The sequence below is a fragment of the Hoplias malabaricus genome, chromosome 7, assembly GCF_029633855.1.
Source record: "Hoplias malabaricus isolate fHopMal1 chromosome 7, fHopMal1.hap1, whole genome shotgun sequence".
NCBI classification, from domain to species: Eukaryota; Metazoa; Chordata; class Actinopteri; order Characiformes; family Erythrinidae; genus Hoplias; species Hoplias malabaricus.
The window spans coordinates 12,028,290-12,052,134 of NC_089806.1; the positions used below are offsets into that span (position 1 = coordinate 12,028,290).

The window sequence follows — 23,845 nt, forward strand, 5'->3', positions numbered from 1 at the left end:
ACCTGAAGAGTGAGAATACCAATCATTGGTCTCTAAAAGAGTGGCCTAGATGGAAATTAATTGTTTCTAAACAAGTGCATGTAGGGAAGCTTAGTTTTCCAGTGCCACCATAGCTTTTCTCATACAGATGTCTCGGGCATATTTTCAAAAGCTAACTTCATACTTCCTTTCCTCAAGTTGACCTTGCTGCTTGCCAGGCTGCCATTGTAAGTAAGAATATGTTCTTAATGAATTGCCTGGTTAAATTAAAGTAAATAAAATACATAAATAAATTCTAATTTGGGACAAAAAGTTGTCCCCTCCAGGGTGTGTTCCCGCCTTGCGCCCAATGATTCCAGGTAGGCTCTGGACCCACCACGACCCTGAACTGGGTAAGAGCATACAGATAATGAATGAATGAATGAACGTAAATTTAAAATACAGAGCAGGTGTTTAATAGCAATGTTAGCCTTGTAAACGGACACATTTAAGGTGGAAATAAACATTTGAATGTGAAAATTGGTTCCTAAAATGACATTTAAGTTGAAAGTGAAAAATTGATAAGGAAAATAACCTTAGCCTTGTCTAGTTACAAATCTAATACAAGAATTACCAATTTCTTGTATTAGATTTGTAAGGAGGGGCCTTACGTTTCGGCAGACTGACCAATTAAATGTTTACAGAGAAGGTTATCGACCAATAACGGTAGCTCTCCAGTCACACCGTCCAATCAGAAGATTTTAGGCTACTTCACCACGCCCCCTTCTCACTCAAGCGAACCAATCGGAGTAGGGGAGGGCGGGACTAGTTTGTGAACGAAACTTCTCGAAGTTCTATGTAAGCTCTAAAAAAACAAAATCCCGGACGTTTGTGAAATTCCGCCCGGACATTTTTTTAAGTCTAAAAAAGAGGACATGTCCGGGTAAAAGAGGACGTCTGGTCACCCTACAATAGAGTATGTTCTTTATTAGAGTTTGACCCAGCAGTGAACTGAAGCCAGGGTATCTAAAGTAGCTAACAGTGTTTACCATATGTATTCATACCACTGTATATCTTCACTAGAACTAATACGTAAGATCTCCTCAAACTGGTCCTTTTTTCTTTCCATAGGATTTCAGTAAATTAAACAAAACGTATTAATGACAAAGGACATTCTACTGTATTAGATGGTCTTTGTTCATATTGATGATGCTGGTCAGTGATGTCTGGTTGCGAGCCTGTGTCAGACATGTGAGTGTAGGGATGAAATGATTATTCAGAAAGATCAAAGAACTCCCTCCTGTCTCCGATAAAGGCTTCTTTAAAGAGTCACTGAGTTAAATGAGTGAAATTATCAGTTGTGGAGGATTCTTTGTGCTGGTGAGATATCTTGGCCTCCATCACTGAGCCTCCTGCTGCTTTCCCCTCGCTGTCTGCTGCACCTTTAACCTCGTCCTACACAAAACTGCCGTTGCCATGGGGACAGCATTTTTGAGTGTTTACCTGTTCGAGAGTGCACGTGGTGAGCGGGGCCAAGAGTGTCCACCGCAGTTCTGCACACAGTTATATATAGAAATGTCTCGCTGAAGGACAAAGCCATTGGGTACATTTTTGCTCGCTAGTTTGAGAGCCGTACAAATTCAGTCCCTATATTAAATTATTGTACATATGGAGTTATTTTACAATTAGACTGAAATCTGAATTGTGTTTTGAGGTAAAACAGGTTGTATGCTGCTGCTAAGGAATGGAAATGTGAGGCATAATTATGTTTTGGCTTCTTTTTTTTTTTTTTTTGAGTGTATTCACTGAAAACCTCGCCCCAGAGTGAAGGCAATCATTTTGATGAGTTAATACCCCAGTGCATCCTTTTGAATTTCAAATTAATCTAGTTTATTAGCCCTCAATGAACCTGTGCAGTGCATGCTCTCGTGTAGAGTAGTAAATTACCACTAAAGACATCAATTATGCATAAAATTGTATATTGTTTAATAATGAGTTCTTCACAGAACCCCACCACTACCAAAATGTTAATTTCATGCTAATTCTTGTTAGCATTTGTAGAGGATAATGTTAGCACTAAGCTAATGACAATGCACATTCTTCTATTTATTTTCTTTGTTCCAGATTAAACTGAAACTTGTATAAGACATTCCATATCTTATTTGGAACCTGTTACTGACAGAACAGTAATACGTTTGCCTTGTATTATGCAGTTTAACAGTGACTCGTACCGTAATGCTAACTACTGCTGCAGTTTTCCATTTCTAGCGGGTGGTATACATCCAGAACAGCAGTAAGATTTAGAGGGTGTTTTTTTTGTTTTTGTTTTTTTTTTTATTTGAAACTGTTGATTCTGCTTTTTTTATTTTATTATTTTATTATTATTTTATTTTATTTATGGCCAGTGTGACATTTCAGACCCCAACATCAGTGCTGATATCTCACCCAATGAGTCTGTATCTGATCGGGGGCGGGGGGTGTAAAGCATGGACAAAATAAAGAGGATAAGGACAACAATTCATGCACACTACCAAAAAATATTCAACAAAAATCATTTATTATAAGTGTATATTCCTTAACATTTTTTTCCTATGCTAAAAATAAACATGTATGTGTGTGTGTGTGTGTGTGTGGTTTTAAGGATGATGACTAGCAGTAAAACCCAGTGTTTAGGATGTTACAGAATGAAGAAACAAAGGGAATAAGGTCATGAGACAGACAGAGAGAGAGAGAGGTGACTTTCTGCTTTAGTTACCTCTCAGAGGTCCATCTGTTACCCCCTCTAACCCCCCCCCCAAACATGATGCAAATCATCTCCTGTGAATCTCCATCTTTCTAATGCATCGCCTAAAGGCACAAGTCTAATCATTAACGTTATTAAGATAACAAATAATGAGGAGCCTTCCAATTCTCTCTCTCTCTCTCTCTCTCTCCCACGTCTCTCTTTCCCTCTGCAGGTAACAAAGGAGGATTACTGAATGGATTCAGGTTCAAATTAATATTTGGTCAATTACTAGACTCCCATTAGCTGAAGCTTTCCCGTGGCAGGGATGAGAACATTACCATGAACAACAGCGCAGAGCTGAGGAGCCGACAGTCTGTCAGCTCACTGCCGTGTCTCTGCGCATCTGACGCTTCACTGTCAGCGCTGTATCATTTCAGAGCGATGTGTTCATGTTGTATTACTGTTATAGTGTCAGAATGAAGACAGAGATCCCTACTGAGCACTCACTTTAATCCTCAAAAGCCAAATCAAGTGATGTTTGACGTCAGTACAGACAGTTCTAGACCAGAGCCCGGTCAGATATGCTGGAATTTACGACCGCACACAGAACACACACGCACTAGAGGATGTATTTCTTTAGGAATATCTTGATTTGAGGATGGAAAATAATCCTTTGCATATTTGCCAACTGTTATTAGACAAAAACGTAGACATAAAACAAGGATTTGTTCGTTCATTAGTACTTTTTTTTTTTGGGAGCCAGTCCACAGGGACCACACGTTTACACACACTGGTGGTAGCTTTGAACAGCTAATCCATCTGCCAACATGGGCTTTTGGACTGTGGGAGTACCTCTACATGGTACTCAGTATTGACAAGATGCCAATCCAGTCGTTCGATCATTCTCTGTAACCCTTATCCAATTCAGGGTCGCGGTGGGTCCATAGTCTACCCGGAATCACTGGGCACAAGGCGGGAGCACACCCTGGAGGGGGCAGATGCGAATCCAATGTAAATTTGATTAGTTTTTAAAATATTCATGTAATTAAACTATGGGTGGAGCAGCAGGTAGTGTCGCAGTCAGAGCTCCAGGGGCTTGGAGGTTGTGGGTTCGATTCCCGCTCCGGGTGACTGTCTGTGAGGAGTTGGTGTGTTCTCCCTGTGTCTGTGTGGGTTTCCTCCGGGTGACTGTCTGTGAGGAGTTGGTGTGTTCTCCCTGTGTCTGTGTGGGTTTCCTCCGGGTGACTGTCTGTGAGGAATTGGTGTGTTCTCCCTGTGTCTGTGTGGGTTTCCTCCGGGTGACTGTCTGTGAGGAATTGGTGTGTTCGTCCTGTGTCTGTGTGGGTTTCCTTCGGGTGACTGTCTGTGAGGAGTTGGTGTGTTCTCCCTGTGTCTGCGTGGGTTTCCTCCAGGTGAGTGTCTGTGAGGAGTGTGGTGTGTTCTCCCTGTGTCTGTGTGGGTTTCCTCCGGGTGACTGTCTGTAAGTAGTTGGTGTGTTCTCCCTGTGTTTGCGTGGGTTTCCTCCAGGTGACTGTCTGTGAGGAGCGTGGTGTGTTCTCCCTGTGTCTGCATGGGTTTCCTTCGGGTGACTGTCTGTGAGGAGTTGGTGTGTTCTCCCTGTGTCTGCGTGGGTTTCCTCCAGGTGACTGTCTGTGAGGAGTGTGGTGTGTTCTCCCTGTGTCTGTGTGGGTTTCCTCCGGGTGACTGTCTGTAAGTAGTTGGTGTGTTCTCCCTGTGTTTGCGTGGGTTTCCTCCAGGTGACTGTCTGTGAGGAGCGTGGTGTGTTCTCCCTGTGTCTGCATGGGTTTCCTCCGGGTGACTGTCTGTGAGGAATTGGTGTGTTCTCCCAGTGTCTGCGTGGGTTTTCTCCGGGTGCTCCGGTTTCCTCGCACAGTCCATAAACACACGTTGGTAGGTGGATTGGTGACTCAAAAGTGTCCGTAGGTATGATTGTGTGAGTGTGTGTGTTGCCCTGTGTATATTTCAAAACAAAAAAAACAATGTTCTGAATGTTCTTTATATTTGAAAGTTAGGTATACAGATACGGCCTAGACATGTTCAAAAAGTAAACTCTTAATATCAAAGTTATATGTCTCGTTATTCATTTTCATTGCAGATTAATGTAAAATATTACCTTCTCTATGATTTTAATTAAATAAATTCAGTGTATCTCTTTTTGTCAGTGCGAGTAATGTAGTTAAGTGAGAGAAAAGGAAGTGTGGACCGATATATGGACTCTTAGGCTATTCAGGGATTAAACCGTGCTGCACTGGTGCAGATTATTGATTAGCACTGATCAGCAATGAAGCGATCTGATTAGTGAATGCTCACTTCTCAAACCCAATCAGACGCTAAATTACTGGAGCCTCTTTCACAGAGACATTCTTTGTTTCCCCTAACGTGGTAAATGTATTAGTAATTACAGACTGTGCATTAAAGTCTGAACCCATATAAGAGTTTGCCTTAAGAGCGATTTTCAATTTTGTTCCTCTTATACTGGCTGGCTACTTCAGCGTTAGAGGTCTTACCCAAGGACACTCACTGGTTTATTGGACTGTGCTGCTGAGGCTGAGAACTGAAGCCCACTCTAAGAAATAGAGTGCAGTGGTGTTAATCTTTACACTGTACTAACCAATAAAAAGTGTTTCCTCACGAACTTCCGGCATCAAACATTTCTCGACTGCTGTGGGAAATTGTGTTGATTTCTAACAAGACCGGTTCTTTAAGTGTGTGAGTGAATTTGAAGGACAGGCAGAGAGGCAGGACCCATGCCTTCATCTGCCTAAGAGCCTCCACTTGATTAGGCACTACAGAGAGGAGGGGGAAGGATGTGTGTGTGTGGGGCGGGGGTATGCGTGTCTGTGTGTGTGGGAGATAGAAGGGAGCGCACGCATGAGAGGGAACCCTCCATTTGGATTTTGACAAATCCTCTTAGGCTGGGTTAGGGCTTAATTACGGTACGCCCAATATTGTGGATGAACCCATTTCTCACGTGCTTGACAGATACCCCGGGCTGAGTGGCTCACAGCACCCAAAAAAGAGAACGCTGAGCGCTGAGGCGAGTGCTCTCAGAGATATCCAGCTGTAAGAGCCTAGTTAACCACTAAACACTCGGCCATGAGCCCCATTAGGCCTCTCCGGGCCTGCGTATCATTGCCTGACGCAGGCAGAGAGCACTGCCCAATTTAAGAGGCTTCAAACAGACCATTAGCGTGCTTTAACACTAATGAACACACTGATTCCAGCTGCTGTGAATCTGAAACCCAACAAAAATACAACACACTGGTAGCAGCAAGAATGCTCAAGACAGGCCGAGTATTCCCTCTGCCACAGCGTTCAGCCTTGGAGAAGCCAATTAACAATTAACCCCTAAACCACAGTAGGCCACCCTCGAATTCCTACAGTCCTTGTTTCTTTCAAGTCTATACCCTAAGTATTAGCTTCTTAGTAGCGCCAGGATAATTCAAAACAGTCTTTCTACAATTTCACACATACAGCTCCGCCGGGTAAACTCCAGATCTTTTACATGGGTTACTGTGCAGGTGGGAATGGCGTTTTGCAGATGATCTTAACCCGAGGGACTTGCAGTTTTAAGCAAGTTAATGTGGGAGGCAAATCCGGCATTAGGTGTCTAGTCCAAGGACTCTTCCAAGTGAGATTGGAAGTGGTGGATGGTACTGAAGTGATTGTAATAATAATGATATTGTGGCCTGATGTTGATGGCCGCACAGTTCAGTGTTGAGCCTTTGTTCACCGTCTGAATGAATATTGCACGCCTTGGTGACAGCCCTGACAATCAATTTCAATCAATTAGGACCAGGCGCATGTCATTAGCTTAAGCCTCCACTCTGTCTCTGTGTAGATGTTTCATTGCTGTTCAGTTTGATTTTCCCTCAGTTGCACAATTAGTCAGAGTGCTTCTTTTTAAAAATGTAATCTCCCATTACTCGAATTTAACTTCAATTAGTTTCCAAATGATTGTGGAGCTAATTGGACTTTTCATAGTCATCCCCTCCTCCATTCGGTCTCAGAAGTGCTTAATTAGGCTAATCTTAAAAAACATGTCTCTCTTCCCCTTCTGTCTCCCTTTAACTCTGTTCTTTCATTTGTTCTTTCTTTTTCTCTCTTTCTGCCTCTCTTTCTCTGTCTGTCTCTCTCGACTGACTTGATTTTAAGGCCAGTCTCATTCTTGGATTGCTCTCTGTCTGTCTCTCTCACTCTCTCTGTCTCTGTGTCTGTCTCTCTCTCGCTCTCTGTCTCTGTGTCTCTTTCTGTCTATCTCTCTCTCTCTCTCTCTCTCTCTCTCTCTCTGTCTATCTCTCTCTCTCTCTCTTTCTGTTTCTCTGTCTCTCTCTCTCTCTCTCTCTCTCTCTCTCTCTCTCTCTCTCTCCACACATTCTTCATCCTTTTTGGTTTTCTGTATCTGTTTTTTTCCCCAAATCATTTTCTTTTATCCCCCCTCTTTGTCTCTCTTTCTTTTTTTCCCCCAGATTCCCTGATTGACTCTAATTAAGGTCACCCTCACTCTTGTTTTCCTTCTTGCTCTTTCTCTCTCTCTCCCTCTCTCTCTCCCTCCCTCCCAGACTGACTGTAATTAAGGTCATTGCCTTTTTCCTCCACTTTCCTGTAGTTTCTATCACCACTGCTCAGACACTCCCTCAGTTTTATTCTCTTCTCTAGTTGAGTTGCTTTTTAACTCACTTTCCTGTTTTCAATCCCCCACTCCACACCCCCTCCCCCACCCCCCACCACCCACTCTCACTTTCATATTAATCTCCCCGTGAATGACTTTGCCACTCGGCTGCTTTCTCTTCCAAATCCCACTCATGTGACTGGTGTCTTAAGAGAAATCCTGGCTGTGTGTGTGAGAGTGGAGAGAGGTTTGGGGATTAGTGGAGGGAAAGGCTACATCAGGTCAGTCTGTCTGTCTCGTCTCTTCTCAGAATCAGCAGTTTTCCCCTGGGGTTTTAGACAACTTAGTAGACTTGATGATTGTATTAAACGCTGTATCTGCTGACCACAACCACCAACCTGAGAGCTCTGACGAAAGTGGTTCTTTATCACTTGGTTAAAAACAGGAACCCTAGACTCATGTTCCATTTATACATTTCTCACTGGCCTCAGTGTTCACACGCTGTGTTCTGAAGACTTTACTCCTCGTAACAGTGTTAATGCCATTCATCAAAACATATCTCCCCTCCTTCTGAATGATTTAAAAATGAAAGTGGCGAGAGTTTATAAAACATATACTTTAACAAATCACAAATTTCAAGGCAAGTATAAAATGGATGAATAAAACACATACACATTTTCTATTGATTTATATTAATATATAACAGACAATCTTTATAAAGTGGTTGCCGAGTTGGGAATTGAACCCTCGTCTGAGTGAATGAGATCATTGTATTTGCTGCTCTCCATGTGGCAAATATCTTGGCACTACACAATAATTCATCACATCTTAGATTTCTCAATTTTTCATTCATTTATTCATTGTCTGTAAGCTCTTATCCAGTTCAGGGTCCTGGTGGGTCCAGAGCCTACCTGGAATCATTGGATGCAAGGCGGGAATACACCCTGTGAATACACCCTGGAGGGGGCGCCAGTCCTTCACAGGGCAACACAGACACACACACACACATTCACTCACACCTACTGACACTTTTGAGTCACCAATCCACCTACCAACGTGTGTTTTTGGACTGTGGGAGGAAACCGGAGCACCCGGAGGAAACCCACGCAGACACAGGGAGAACACACCAACTCCTCACAGACAGTCACCCGGAGGAAACCCACGCAGACACAGGGAGAACACACCAAACTCCTCACAGACAGTCACCCGGAGGAAACCCACGCAGACACAGGGAGAACACACCAAACTCCTCACAGTCACCCGGAGGAAACCCACGTAGACACAGGGAGAACACACCACACTCCTCACAGTCACCCGGAGGAAACCCACACAGACACAGGGAGAACACACCACACTCCTCACAGACAGTCACCCGGAGGAAACGCACGCGGACACAGGGAGAACACACCACACTCCTCACAGACAGTCACCTGGAGGAAACCACACCACACTCCTCACAGACAGTCACCCGGAGGAAACCCACGCAGACACAGGGAGAACACACCACACTCAGCACAGTCACCCGGAGCGGGAATTGAACCCACAACCTCCAGGCCCCTGGAGCTGTGTGACTGCGACACTACCTGCTGCACCACAGTGCCGCCCGAGATTTCTCACTTATTTGTATAAAACAAAATGCCAAAAGACAACAAACAAACAAACAAAAAATGTTGTATTTGAATGTTCTTCATGGCTGTGTTCACTTTTCATGTTCAGCTCCGTCCACAGTGTAATCTGTTTAAACACCAGTGCTGATCTGCTGCAGCTCAGTTTCTGAACCCTGTCTGATCGTGTATTTACTGTGCAGAGGGATCCTCCGCTGGTGGTGAAGGATCTGTTTGAGGATATTAAAGATGGAGTGATGCTGCTGGCTCTCCTGGAAGTGCTGTCTGGACACCCACTGGTAAAAAAATGCTCTGTTTACTCCTCTGTTGTTTTCTGTTTACTAATTTACCTGTCTTAGACAACAGGTCTGTCATAAAATGTCTTACCAAGGTTCTGTGTATGATTCACACACTAATGCTCTCACTCTCTCTTTGTAAATATTGATGGAAACACCAATTAGACAAAAAACGTCCCCTTGTTTCTGCACTCATTGTCCTTTTTTTCAGCTTCTCTGACTATACAGGAGCACTGTGTAGGTCTACAATTCCAGACTGGTCCATTAATTGCTCTGCATACATTGTTAGCCCCCTTTTACCTTGCTCTTCAAAGGTCAGGACCACCACAGAGCAGGTATGATTTGGGTGGCGGCTCATTCTCAGTGCTGCAGTGACACTGATGTGAGTTGATGTGTGTTGCACTGGTTGTGGATCAGTGTACTGAGACTGTACATTTAATAACAATCAATCGCTCATTATTTAACCTCAGAATACAACTGAGGGTGACCCTTATTTACCATCTAGAGGAGTTGATAAAGAAAAGGGATTGATTTGTTGAAAGAACATGTCTGAGAAGGAAAAGTAATATTTAAAATTAATTAATAATTTAGTTCAAATCCAGTAAATGTAAATGAATTAAAAATAAATAATAAATAAGCATGAAGGTATAAGCCAAAAAACAAAAAACACATAACAGCCCAGCAGACAAAGTCTAGACAATGTAGACTTTAAATAGAACTGCCCTTAACACATGCTACACACACACACACACACACACACACACACACACACACACACACACACGTAGTGAGAATGAGAGTGGTCCCAAAAGGCCAGTGTTGCCTGAGGTGTGTGTGCTGCTCTGCAACAATCGATGCTACAGAGTGGCACAGAGTGCTCTGGGTTTGTTTGCTATTGCCCCATTTGTCCTCATGTTTAATGTATTTCACATTAATTGTAATCATAATGAATATTGATTTTACAGTGCCTTTTACTGTATGGAATCTCCTGTCGTATTAAAACGTGTTATTCAATAACAGCTTGGTGTAGTAGTTGGTAAAGCATAATGCTGCCAGTCTGTGTGGAAGAGAGGGCTGATACCCATTATGCTTTACCAACTACTATACCGAGTTGTTATTGAGTAATATTTAGCCTGGCAAACCGCCAACAGCATTTACAATGGCACTGGAACACCCTGCCCAGTACATCACAGCACAAACACAGGGAAAGGAACTGTTCATACTATACAAATATGAAAACGTAAATAGTACTTATCTACTTTTGTTCTTTTTATATATAACCCATGTTTTTAGCTATTTGGAATATTCTGTAGGTTCATTTCAGCGTAAGTTCATTTGTAATACTGCTATACCGCCAATAAATGGTTTGAAACCTGTATAGTATCATCCTCAAATAAAATCAAGAATAATATATATATATATACCAAACTACTGACTACTTTATCACTTCACCACTGCTGTTGGTCTTTGTCTCTGGCCGTCTTTTTTTTTTGTCTTTCTACAAACCTCTGGAAGTTGAGAAATGTTGTTTTTCTCTTTTTGTTTCCTCCACATGCTCAACCCCCTCTCTCCAATCCCTGCCCCCTGCAGCCATGTGAACAGGGCCGGAAGCTGAGGAGGATTCACTGGCTGGCCAACGTGGGAACGGCCTTGCGCTTCCTGGAGGGCAGGAGGGTGAGTGAGCTTTTTGTCCCAGAGTGCTTTGCTCAGGTGAAACGCTCCAGGTCAAAACCACTCAGCTTGACCTGCATGACCTCCTCTCTTCTAACCTCCTTCTTTCCCTCTGATGTCCCTCCCTCACTCTTTTTCTTCATCCCGAGAGAGAGAGAGAGAGAGAGAGAGAGAGAGGGGTGGGGGGAGTAGAGTGGGGCAGAGAGAGAGAGAGAGAGAGCAAACTGTAGAAGAGAAACTCCTGAGACATGCAGAAAATACAAACCAATTTATTTAGCATTTCGGTTCAGCCTGCTTTCAGGGGTATGAAGAACATGAATATGAATACAAGTCAAACCCATGTACTTGACCTGAGAGGTGTGGGCTGCCTTGTGGCTCAAAATAACATCCATAAGAAAAACTATTCACATTGAGTGTGTATATAAAATACACACAAAAGAACATTCATAATGCTTTCATGTACATTCTTAAAATTAAAAGTGCTGTGCCCACAGAATAGTCACTAAAGACCACTGTAGCCATAATAAATACATTCTTATGTCCTTGGTGAGCCCTTACCTGTAGCAGGAGCTGCTTTTATGTTGGGAAGTCTAATTCATAGATGCTGTTTAAAGATACAGTTATAGGATTATATTTAATTTTTTAACATATTGTTAAATAATATGAAGAGCATAATTAAAAAACATTAATGTAATGTGTTGGAAAACTGCACTCTGGGACGGAGCGGCTTTGTTGTTGTAGTTTATGTGCATGGCCACTGGAGGCCACATTGATTAACGCTGTAGTGCACTGTTTGGGATATGGGATACGCAACCTCCAGTAGCTAAGTAGGTGAATAGCAATAACACAGAACATCACTCTGGTGAAATTGCCCAGTATACCTATTAAATTAAATAATTTTCTGTTAAATTTACTCACTCACATATACCTAACCCCTCAAACACACAGGCATCGTAACTGTACTCCTAAATCCTGAGACGAACTTAAGCAGTTAGCTTTATTTTCTGACTTATTACAGAATATCCCCCATTGATCTTGGAATTTGACTAATTAGCCCAAGCTTATTACATCATTTGGTGTGTTACTCATTAATTACACTGGCTACGAGGCAAACTGCCCAAGTTGTTGCATGTTATAGAGGTTGAGAAACACTGAGCAAACTTCTCGTCCCATTGAAAAGCCACTTTTGGTGGCTACTGGATTAACAAAAGCTACTTAAAGAGCAAATGAATAGGTTTCAGCTTCAAACACAGCAGTGTACTGACATGTTTGTGAGGTAATGACTGTACCTGGTTCTCAGCTCTCAGTGAAAACAAAGGTACAAAGTCAAACATGTAGGTCTCTTATGTTGAGATCGCCACTGTGACGCAATTCCCATACATACCTGACGTTTTAGCTTTGATTAAGAAAAGCCCCCTCCACTGAGACAAACAATGAAAGCATTGCTCATAAATAGTGTTTCTCACAGAAGAATAAATAACAACATAGAGAGATAAAACAGAGACATACAGCCTTGGCCTTCATTGTTATCATATAAGTGTTTTTTTTCACTGTTTATCCATTTGAAAGTGTCCTGGAGTTTGAGAAAGGCGCTATATAAATTAAACGTACGGGGGTCCTCGACTTACGACGTTGATCCGTTCCTACGTCGCGTCGTAAACCGATTTTCGGTGTAAGTCGGAACATACGTACGTACTGTACGTAAATAACATACTGTAAGCACTTATCCTATCCTAACACCTATCCTCCTCGGTCCCAAGCCGCATAACTGTGTATTCTTCCGCCGCGCACACCAAACACGAAGTTCGCGTTATGACGTTTACGACGCAAAACCACTTAAGTCGAAACAAGGCTTTATACAGTAAATGGGAGATGTGTCGTAACTCGGGACTGACGTAACCCGAGGACCTCCTGTATTATAAATATTATTTTTATTACAGAGAAAAATATAGAGACTGTGTTAAAGTCTTATTCATTTTATAATCATTGCAATTGTCTCTAACAGAGCAGAGGGAGGTGTATTTCTTTGACAAGAGTAAAATAAGTTTTACACGATTAAAACGTTGATATATTTCATCGATTATGTAGACACACGTACAGATCTTGGGGTTTAAAGGGTTAATATCTTCAACAGATATTGGTGTGTATGTTCATGACCAATGAATGGTACGTGTGATCTGTTGTGGATATCCAGCAGCTCGGAGCATGCTCTGGGGCCTGTGTAGATAAATCATGATGCTGTATGGAGTGTGGACTGGAGTGCAGAAGGAAGACATTTGTATTCGTTGAGTGTAAATCTGTAGCTGTGAGGTTGTAAATCTTTGCCTCCTGATTTTCATTCCAATAACTCCTCAAGCCCATTTCCATAAGTCCCTGAACTCCTCAGTCTATGAGGAGCACACGAGCCAGATAAAGCTTATCGATGCTGCCATATCTGCTGCTACACTGTAAACTATCAGGGCTCTTTTGGTCCGGGCTCCTTTTCACACAGCAGGTAGCTCTCAGTATCCCGTCTCCAAGGAGTACAACACAGAAATTTCATTTAGTCCCGTAGTGAATGTGTGGCCAGTCTGTGAATGGGGCTACACTGAGCCTCTTAAGTAGGTGAGGATTCATTTCTGAAGAGAAGATAGACGGCTGAGCCCCAGCTACTCTGCCCCTCTATCACAACCTATTATCTCTCTCTCTCTCTCTCTCTCGTTCTCTCCCCCTACCCTCTATTCCTTTCACTATCCCTTTCAAACTGTTCCTCACTTTGTGCTTTAATCCAATGTAGAGATTTGCTATTTTGTTGCACTGTAGCGTCAGTCTTGCAGGTCGTGTGTGTATGGTATTGTGTGCTGCATGTGTGTAGTGTGTTAAATGTACATCAGACGGGTCTAAGTTATGGAAAATTCTTTCTTTAAATTTTAAATTAATATTGATGTTGTTATTATTAATTTATTCATGATGCTGTGATACTGCAACATGTAGAGCAGTGTATAATGCTTCTGAAAGGAACCGCTATAGTTTATTTGTCTTGTTGCTGAAAAAGCTTCTAAATACCAGCCTTTGTTTTTAATTATTTTTTAATTTTTTATTATTATTATTTAAATTTAAAAGCAAAACAGAGCAGTGTGGTTTGTGAGTGTGTCACGCCCTTGTTCTGTCCTTGTCTTGTCTGTTTTCCCCGCCATATGCTCTTGCACATGGCTCTGTTTGTTATTGTTCATGTCTTCACCCTCTCATTTGTATCCTGCCCCTTCATTATCTGTTTCAGGTGTCCCTTGTCTGTGTTGTATATTTAAGTTCCTCTGTGTGACTCCTTTGTTGGACATTCCACCTTTGTTTGGTGCTCTCCGGCCTCTGTCTTGTCTGTCTCTCATGCCCTCCAAGTCAGTCTTTGTATCTCTCTTGTCTCACGTCTGTCTGTGTCCAAGTTTAGTCTGTTTAGCTTTGTGTGTTTTAGTTCACTCTGTTTAGCATCCTTTGTCTGTTTAGTTTCTTCCCTGTCCAGGTGTCTATTTAGCTCTGTCTAAGATTAGTCTGTTAAGTTCCCTCTGTCTAGGTTTAGTCTGTGTAAGCTCTCTCTGTTTAGATCTCTGTTTAGTTCTATCTGTCCAGGTTTGTCAGTCCAGTTCCCTCTCTCTGTCTAAGCCCCTCTGTCCAAGTCTCTCAGTCTAGGTCTGTCTTGGTCTAAGTATTCTGTCTTGGTTTTGTATCTTTTGGTGTAAATAAAAAGTCACTATGTTATAGCGAGTGCATCCGCCTCCGTCAGTCCACTCAGTCCTGACAGAGTGAACCACTGGAGTAGTTTAAACAAGTTACACACACTGGCAACAGGAGAATACCTGTTTTTACACTTCACCCCATGTATTGCATATTTGAAAACTGAACGCATGAATCGTCTTAGTTTTTCCACATAGTTCCAATTCAACGTGAAAAGCACTAGGGACATGTCGAATATGGGCTCTTTAATGTTCAAGCCAAATAATGCTGGAGTGTTAACACTAGTCAGACAGCACTACACAGGGGATGGGAGTATAATAACACTGCTGTACAGGGCATTAATTCTGTGAGACATGAGAGAACCCTGAAAACTAGCTACTAGTGTGTACTTACAGAATGACTGTATTTGAGTGTGTGTATGTGAGATGGTTTTGCTGGGCTGTTATTGAGCTTGTCTTTATCAGCTGTCCCTCGATTTTTTGGGACACACACTCCTTTACTCCCAGCTCTCTTTGTTAACGGTTTCTTTTCTCTCTCTCTTTTCCTCTCTCCACCGTGTGTGACCCCTCCTCCCCCTCAGTCTGTGTACAGAGGATCTCCGGTCAGTAAAGTCTTTGTGCTGCTTATCATTCTTGACATTATCACTGTTTGAATCAGGATCAGTTTCACTGTAACAGAAGTAATGAATAAACATCTGCTTGTATCAGAAAGCTCTTTGTTCCCAATGGTAAATGCTGACGGTATGGTTTTGTGATTTTTAAATGCCATCCTCTTGTGACAGATCAAACTAGTCAACATTAACACAACAGATGTGGTGGACGGCAAACCCTCCATTGTGCTGGGCTTGATATGGACCATCATACTGTACTTCCAGGTAAGAATGCCAACTTTTTATACACTCAAAGAACAGAAAGCCCTGTTTATTTGAAACACATTTACAGTAGAAACCGTCATGCAGAAGCTGAAGAATTCAAAATGGAGTGCTGCCGGTGGGATTCTGTTGTAATGATTATATTATTAAATGACATTGTTTCTAATGACTTTAAAATGAAATACAGACTATGTCTTATTATGTAGTTTAAAGTCTAGGGATCTAAAATGGAAATGCTAGTATACATTAAGCAGGAGATCTGAACAAGTTAAACACCAAAAGACAAAACACTGCGACCGCGTGGTGCCTGTGAGAAGACGACATCACAGGGTCCTGAGCTCTTATTGGTTACAAACTTGCATATACAGAGTCATCAGTCCCAGTTAGAGCAAGAGGCAGCCAATCAGAAGGTGACTGACATAGCAGAACACAGACAGCAACACTTAAGTGAGTTTTGTATGTTTCCTGAGTTTTGGATATTTCTGTTCACAGATCGAGGAACTCACCAGCAGTTTACCACCTCCAAAGGGTCAGACTAGCAGCAACTCCTCAGTGGAGAGTTCCAACAGCATAGAGACAGCCAGCCCACCAGTCAAACGAAAGCCCCGCCTCTCGTTTCAGGGTGGGGCCAAGAGAGCCCTGCTCAAATGGGTTCAGCGAACAGCTACTAAGTAAGAGCAGCATTAATGAACGTGTTAATCTAAGGGTCTCATTAACTGATTGGATAGAATGTGACTGAACTCATATACCCTCTGTACTGCCACACTGCTGGGGTAAAATAAGACAGCAGTTTATAATTGTACACACATTGTGAACATGCAAAGATAGTGTTTCTATTAATTTGGCCGGGGGGGCAGGGGGACGTGGCTGTGAGCTATACATTGTGGCTAATCATTGTGTTCATGTAAGACTTCATGAATGGATTCTGTGTTCTTTTAATCCTTTTTTTTCCCTTCTTTGCCTGAACAATGTAAATCCATAGCATTTATTACACGTACCGCGTGTTTGTGCACCTGCAGGAGACTGGGGCTGGATGTGAAGGATTTCGGACCCAGCTGGCGCTCTGGAGTGGCGTTCCACGCCGTTATCTTTGCTCTGAGGCCACAGCTGGTCAACATGGAGCGGGTGTGGAACAGACCGAACAGAGCCAACCTGGAAGAGGCTTTCTCTCTGGCTGAGAGAGAGCTGGGCATACCACGCCTGCTGGACCCCGAAGGTAGATATTGAGAGGATACTTTTCATGGTCCAAATGATCAGGGTTATGTGTTTTTAGCTTAAAATGGGATGCCTTTTAATTTAGAGTCAGTTGAGCTTTGAATAAGTTACCAGAACAAGAATCTGTGTTTGATGCCTGGTGGTTCTGGGTGGGCTCTGGACTCACCGTGACCCTGAAAAGGTGTTTGTAGAAAATGAATTAGAAAAAACGATGACTCTCAGAGGGAAATTCAAGGCATCCACTAACTGTTCCACTGTATATCTTATAGATCTTTAGTTGTTTTGGAGCCTTATCTTGACTTCTTTTGACATCGTAACTCCAAGGATCTGAGATAGTAAGTCATAACCTTGAGAACAGAAGTCGTTATGTTGCGATACAGTGTCAAACGTTTGAGATACTGCTACCAGAAACGGAGGAGGATTAATATATTCTGATTAAAGCAGTATTGAGTAACTAGAGCCTGATTTCTTTTACCCCTGGGTGGTCTTATTGAGGTGTATTAAGATATTAACATTAATATAAAATGCACATTCAGAGTTCAGGTTCTTTTGTTGTTGGATTTCCTGGATTTCCCTCAAACACAATACGCCCCACACCCCCAGTCTGTTTAACAACTAGCTGTTTCCTGTAAGGCTTACAATCTCGGGCTGAACAGCAACTATGTGGGTTTACGTGTAAGTCCTTAAATAGTAATAAGCCGGACAAAGAAAACAAAGAAGAAGGTGGATTGTATATTGTAACTGTACATTTTGTACACAACCGTGATCAAAACCTAATGAAAAATTTGTCAAAATATTTATCGGTTTTGATTAAATGATTTTTATTATGTTTTTAAACCCCTCACTTGTCTGACCTGCTTCTCCTGCCCTCTCTGTGACTCAGACGTGGACGTTGATAAACCAGATGAGAAATCCATCATGACGTATGTGGCTCAGTTCCTGAAGCACCATCCAGATGCCCAGGAGATGGAGACAGCTGGACAGCAGGAGGAGGTACTACCCATTTCACAGGATGTCATCTCTGCATTTTGCTTTTTTCTGATCAACGCTTGTATTCCAGCTTTGTGCTTAATTTACTTCTCGGTTTGTCTTTTTGTTATAAACAAAGACTGTCGTTGTGTCTGTTTCAGTTTACTGGTTTTTCCTGCCCTCACTAGCTTCAGTTTCACAACGCTCAAATGTTAGTGTCCACCTGGTCATAGAACCTTTTTCTTAAACGTCAGATTATGAATAAGGACTTGGTCACACTGATGCACCTTTGCTCTTTTTGGAAGGTTTTAAACTAAATTTTGGGACATTTCCGTGAGGATTTGGTGGCCTTCAGCCATGTAAACATCATTAAGATACTAGCTAGGTAATGGTGTTGGCGGTAACCTCGGGTTATGTCAGTCCCGAGTTACGATGTTTCATGGTTACGACACATCTCCCATTTACTGTATAAAGCCTTGATTCGACTGAAGTGGTTTTGCGTCGTAAACGTCATAACGCGAACTTCGTGTGTGGTGTGCGCGGCGGAAGAATACACGGTTACGCGGCTCGGGACCGAGGAGGATAGGTGTTAGGATAGGATAAGTGCTTACAGTATGTTATTTACGTACAGTATGTACGTATGTTCCGACTTACACCAAAAATCGGTTTACGACGCGACGTAGGAACTGATCAACGTCATAAGTCGAGGACCCCATGTATATTATAAAATAACACCACTCCAACTCTTCAAATAGGAATTGGATGAAGCTCCATTAGTTGAGAGAACACAGTTTAATTATTATTTTTAACAGCTTAAGATTTCCTCTGCCTTTTATTGTGCGTAGAAAGGAGGAATCCAGTAGTTCGTATTGATTTCTGGGCAAGAGCAGATGCTGAAGTTGACACTTGTGTTTACTCAACCCCTCACCTTTCAGAGGGCTCATCTAACCCACTTCACTGGAGCTAATAGAGTAATGGAGCAGCACTTACGAAGCTATTGGGCATTCCCTTGAGGGACAATGTGAGGTGAATTTCTGGAGGGCTTGTTAAAACAAGTGTTGAAATGGATGGTTTGTCTCTGTTTGTCCGTGGTGCTTTGTAACACCCCCCTTCCCTCCCTCCCTTTCTCACAATCCATTCTTTCTCTCCCTCCCTTTTTATTTCTCTGTCTCTCCCTCCTCTAATGACTTATTTGTCATGTTCTTTGTTCTGCCTGTCCGTGTTCCAAAGTTTGCTTTTGCTCCCCGAGCCGTTGGAGAAATGTTTGAGGTATGCTGAAGCTTTTTGCGCATTCTCAGTGCAATTTTGTCATTATGTCATTTGCTGTTAGTCAAAGCATTTACGTGTACTTTCATTGCCACAGTGTTTCAAAAACCTCATGTGAAAAGACAGTACACACTATGTCCAAAATGAACCAGACACTCATTTTCACCTCTCTTAGGAGCAAAGCCTTCCAAATAGAACAGCACTCTCTGGATCACCAGGGGTGTAAAGAGGCTCTAAAGGCCCAGAATGTTGGGCTATGGAGAAATGGACCTGGAGTGCCGTTTATGATCCATAACTAATCATTCAGCATCTGTACTTCTCTAATGCTCTTCGGGGATGAATGCGATCACGGATTTTCACAGCATTGTCCCACAGAAGGGTAGACGTATTGCTGCAAACTCCATATTAATGTAATTGAATTCTGGGGTGTCTACAAACGTTTGGACATATAGTGTATAAATTGTATCAGTGCTGAATTTCCCAGAGCGTCAGATGATTCTCCATTCAGCTCTTATTAGCATTACATTAGGACTGGTTCGCATTTCCATAACAATAGCTCCCCTCGGTTTGCTGCGAGTGGCTGACAGTGACGGGATGATGATAAGCCTGAGGAGACCTTAGTAGACCTCAATCAGTGAGGTTTCGTTGCAGGTTTTCTAACAGGTTACGCAGATCCTGGGCCTCTGTCACTTTACAGAGAAAAACATTAGCCTTAAGCTGTAGGCTTCTGTAGCTGCTCCCACCATGTAATCTCTGTAACTAATGGCTCGGTCTCTGCGTTTTGGCGCTAATTGCCCTGATTGTGGAAGTTCATTGATATGGCAGGAGGTAATACCCAGTGGAATTGAGCAAAGTCATGTGATAATTAGTCTGACCCTTAAAGTTGGGCTGAACGACTTGGGAGAAATAACTAATTGCATTTTTTTTTGGATCAAATTGCAGCCATTTTCTGTTATAATCTTGTTTGTTTTCAGTTGCAGGATGGTGGTTTTATGCAACAGCACATAGTTCCCAAGCTGTGTGTTAGTGTATTCAGTTTCTCAGATTAAGAAAACAGTCTACATTGTTTACAATAAAAACGGCAGGTCTTGAAGTCTGGAAACTGCAACCTTGCAATTAACTGAGTGACAATGAAATTCAGAATCATGCTTTATTGTTCAATAGTGCAATGAACTTTGACCTCTGCATTTAACCAATCTGTGGCAGCGTCTCACACACACACCTAGAGCAGTGGTCAGCCACCTTCAGTGCCCAGGGAGCACTTGGTGGTTGGGTACTTTGCTCAAGGACCCCTCAGCAATGGATTGAGGAAGACGACAGTGCTGCTTCTTCACTCCCACTGCCCCCAGTTTTCCTGCTAGTCGAGGGGAGCATGTCATCGACCAGGTCTCAAATCTATTTGACCAAACATGGGTCACAGCTGTCTTTTAATAAAATTGAGACGTAAAAAGATGAGTTCTATTACAGAGGTATCAGCGCTGTGTAAACAGTGGAAGTTTGGCCCTAATGCCGCACACTGACACGAGAAACAAACACTTCATTTTGATAAAATTACCTGGAATATGGTGGATGGCGTTCTCTTCCGTTGGCTCTGTTAGCTAAGCTAACAGGAAATGTCAAGTTGTGTAAAGCGATTATCCCCCCCACGGAGTTGGTTTTTGCCCCCTGTTGGGCGGTTCAGGGCAAACGCACACAGTGAGGAGAAAGAATATCACGCCCAGCAGGCGGTCAGCTCCTAAAGCTTTAACAGACTGAACTAAAGCAGTCGCCTGTGTTTGAACTGCGCTCTGTAATTGGATCCTGACTCAGGGCTTTAGACTGTGTAAAATCACTCCGGGGGAAGAAATGATGAGGTTTTGTGCTGCTCAAGGACGGATATCTATCTGTTAATATTTGTTTGTTCATCCCTCCCTGTGTCTGTCTTTTTTCTGTCTCCCCCTCAATTTCTGTCTTTCGCAAATTCAGATGAATATGGCATTAATTGGAGCTCACTGTCCCCAAAGCAATGAAAGCAATGAATTCTTAACAACTTTACTGATGTAGTGAAGGAAAATATTCTCATATATTCTGTGTATATATTGTACACAGGGGTGTCAGATGGAAAGCAAGAAGAAAATTTGTCTTTGTGTTCTCCTCTTTTTCGCTCTCTCTCTCTTTCTCTTTCTCTCTTTCGCTCTCGCTCTCTCTCTTTCTCTCGCTCTTTCTCTCTCTCTCTGTTTCTCTTTTTCTCTTTCTCGCTCTCTCTCTTTCTCTCGCTGTTTCTCTCTCGCTCTTTCTTTCTCTTTTTCGCTCTCTTGCTCTCTCTCTCTTTCTCTCTTCCTCTCATCTCGCTTTTTCTCTCTCTCCTCTCTTTTTTCCTCTCTCTTTCTCTCCTCTCTTTTTCTCTCTCTTTCTCTCTTGCTCTTTCTTTCTCTTTTTTGCTCTCTCGCTCTCTCTCTTTCTCTCCTCTCTCTCTTTTTTCTCTCTTTTTTTCTCTCTCTTTCTCTCTCACTCTATTTCTCGCTCTTTCTCCCTCTTTCTCTTTTTCTCTCTTTTCCCTCTCTCTCGCTCTCTTTCTCTCTCTCTTTCTCTCTTTCTCTTTCTCTTTTTCTCTCTCTCTTTCTCTCTCGCTCTTTCTTTCTTTTTTGCTCTCTCGCTCTCTCTCTCTTTCTCTCCTCTCTCTCTTTTTTTTCTCTCTTTCTCTCTCACTCTATTTCTCGCTCTTTCTCCCTCTTTCTCTTTTTCTCTCTTTTCTCTCTCTCTCGCTCTTTCTCTTTTTCTCTCTCTCGCTCTCTTTCTCTCTTTCTTTTCTCTCTCGCTCTCTTGCTCTCTCACTCTCTCCCTCTTTCTCTCTTTTTCTCTCTTTCTCTTTCTCGCTCTTTCTCTTTTTCTCTCTGTCTTTCTCTCTTTCTCTCTCTCGCTCTCTTTCTCTCTCTCTCTCTCTCTCTCTCTCTCTTTCTCTCTCTCTCTCAGCGAGAGCAGCGGAAGGTTCTGCAGGAGCTGAAGGCCTGGGCTGATCAGTTGGAGAGAGATTGTGCTCAGGAAATGGACAAAGGAAACCATTCTCAGCAATACCAGGTAAACTAGGGGCTACTATATTCCTCACAAACTGGATTGGACTGTACCATTTTTAAATGCCTTAGCCCTTACTGAACACTTGTGTCCGAATCCTACAGAGTCCTCACTTTGGAAACCCCAGTTGCTATAGATTTCGTTCCTTTAAAGCTGTATATAATATTCAATTATTGTCAACATTTCACAGCGTACAGTTCAGCCCATTTCTGTGAAAACTAAGCGGTGAAATCAACCCATGTAGAATTTATCATGGTTGTGATGTCACATTTACCATTTTCATATGATGACCAAGTCAGCCTACAGCACATTAGTCCACTTTGTCAGGCACAATATAAAAAACAGTAAAGGACAGAGGACATTTGCATGTATCAGATTTAATGGCACATTAATAAACATTAATAGTCTGTTGGATGTTGGAAAACGGATATTCAACATTTTAATGCATAGATACAAAACCATGAATTATAATGAATGTGTGTCCTTTAATTACAGCAATTGGAATGAAGCCAACAGGTAGTTGTTTGTGTAGTTTGCTTTTAGTACCTGAGTGAGCCAGCTCAGGTTCCACAGAGAAGAACTCCCACATGGGCGCGTCCATGGATAAATAAGGAATCTTGGACTCATTCAGACTGCTAGATGTTATTATAATTACATTACACTTTCATAATGTAAAAAGAAAACCACAAATCTTGACATAATTAAATGCATGAGGTAAAACTTCTGTGATGAAACAGGGATGAATTAAAAAGCCCAGGGCATCCAATGTACAGAAGCTGTGCTCCAGAGAGAGTGAAGGAAGCAGAGCCGTAGATGGTGGGAACTAGAATTGTATTTATTGCCTTTGTTACTCAGACACACAGCTGCTCTCATTATCTTCATAATCAGAGCAACACACACACACACACACACACACACGCACACCCACACACGCTGCAGACGGCTGGCAGTATGTGTAGCCAATCTGTTTCTGGCCGGAATCAGCCCACGGATATGTTTCATATTTAACAGAGTAAGAGCTCTAGTGGGGACTGCATAGGTGGTGAGGGAGTGGAAAATGAACCTCCATTACTGGATGAATATATGAATGTATGATTTGTCAGTATTCGCGAAAAGCCTCGATAGGAAAGCTGTCGCCGTTTTTTTTTTTTCCCTCATTCTTTTGTTCCTGCGACTTCCAAGCCTTCACTCTGTCACTTAGAAACACATCAAAGCGTCAAGACAAGCACCTTTCAGGCACTTTTCCAATTTTCAAAATGCACTTTACTTTCATTTATATATTTACCTCGTCTGTGATTTTCTACGCGTGTTTGTTTATCTCCTTCTGTGTCTCTCCTATGTCCTTCCCTTTCCCCCGTTTTAGTCCTTTAAGCAGCACCGCATTCAGTACGAGCTGAAGAGGAGACAGGTTTTGTCCAGTCTTCAGTCCACTCAGAAGGACGGGATTCTGACCTCAGACCAAGCACTGCTTAAACAGGCCTGGGAGAGACTGTCCTCTAAGGTAAGATGCTAGTACACAAACATGCTTGGTTTCATACCTTGTCAGGGGTTGTACACACTAATCAGCCATAACATTACAATCATTTGTCCACTTTCAGACTGTTCTCTAGCAGTCAAAGCAACCACAGAATGATTTGGGTGGTGGATCATTCTCAGCGCTGCAGAGACACTGACGTGGTGGTGGTGTGTTAGTGTGTTGTGCCTCTATGAGTGGATCAGATACAGCAGTGCTGCTGGAGTTTTTAAAGCCCTCTATGTCACTGAAAGACCGTACAAAAATATGCGTCTAACAGTGTCCTGTGTCACTGATGAAGGACTAGAGGACGACCGAAACAAACTGTGCAGCATCAGATGAGCTACCGTCTCTGATTTTACATC

The 23,845-nt window shown here is 42.5% G+C and overlaps 1 protein-coding gene across 1 annotated transcript in view; it reads left to right on the plus strand.

Annotated features, from left to right (window-relative positions):
- syne1a (spectrin repeat containing, nuclear envelope 1a) overlaps positions 1–23,845 on the plus strand; it is a 177,173-nt gene that overhangs the window by 25,247 nt on the left and 128,081 nt on the right. The window contains exons 3-11 of the mRNA XM_066677827.1: positions 9,124–9,219; positions 10,807–10,890; positions 15,176–15,196; positions 15,377–15,469; positions 15,959–16,137; positions 16,486–16,682; positions 17,565–17,674; positions 21,869–21,973; positions 23,331–23,468. Of these exons, the coding sequence (XP_066533924.1) occupies positions 9,124–9,219; positions 10,807–10,890; positions 15,176–15,196; positions 15,377–15,469; positions 15,959–16,137; positions 16,486–16,682; positions 17,565–17,674; positions 21,869–21,973; positions 23,331–23,468 (1,023 nt within the window). The remainder of the gene's footprint in view (positions 1–9,123; positions 9,220–10,806; positions 10,891–15,175; positions 15,197–15,376; positions 15,470–15,958; positions 16,138–16,485; positions 16,683–17,564; positions 17,675–21,868; positions 21,974–23,330; positions 23,469–23,845) is intronic.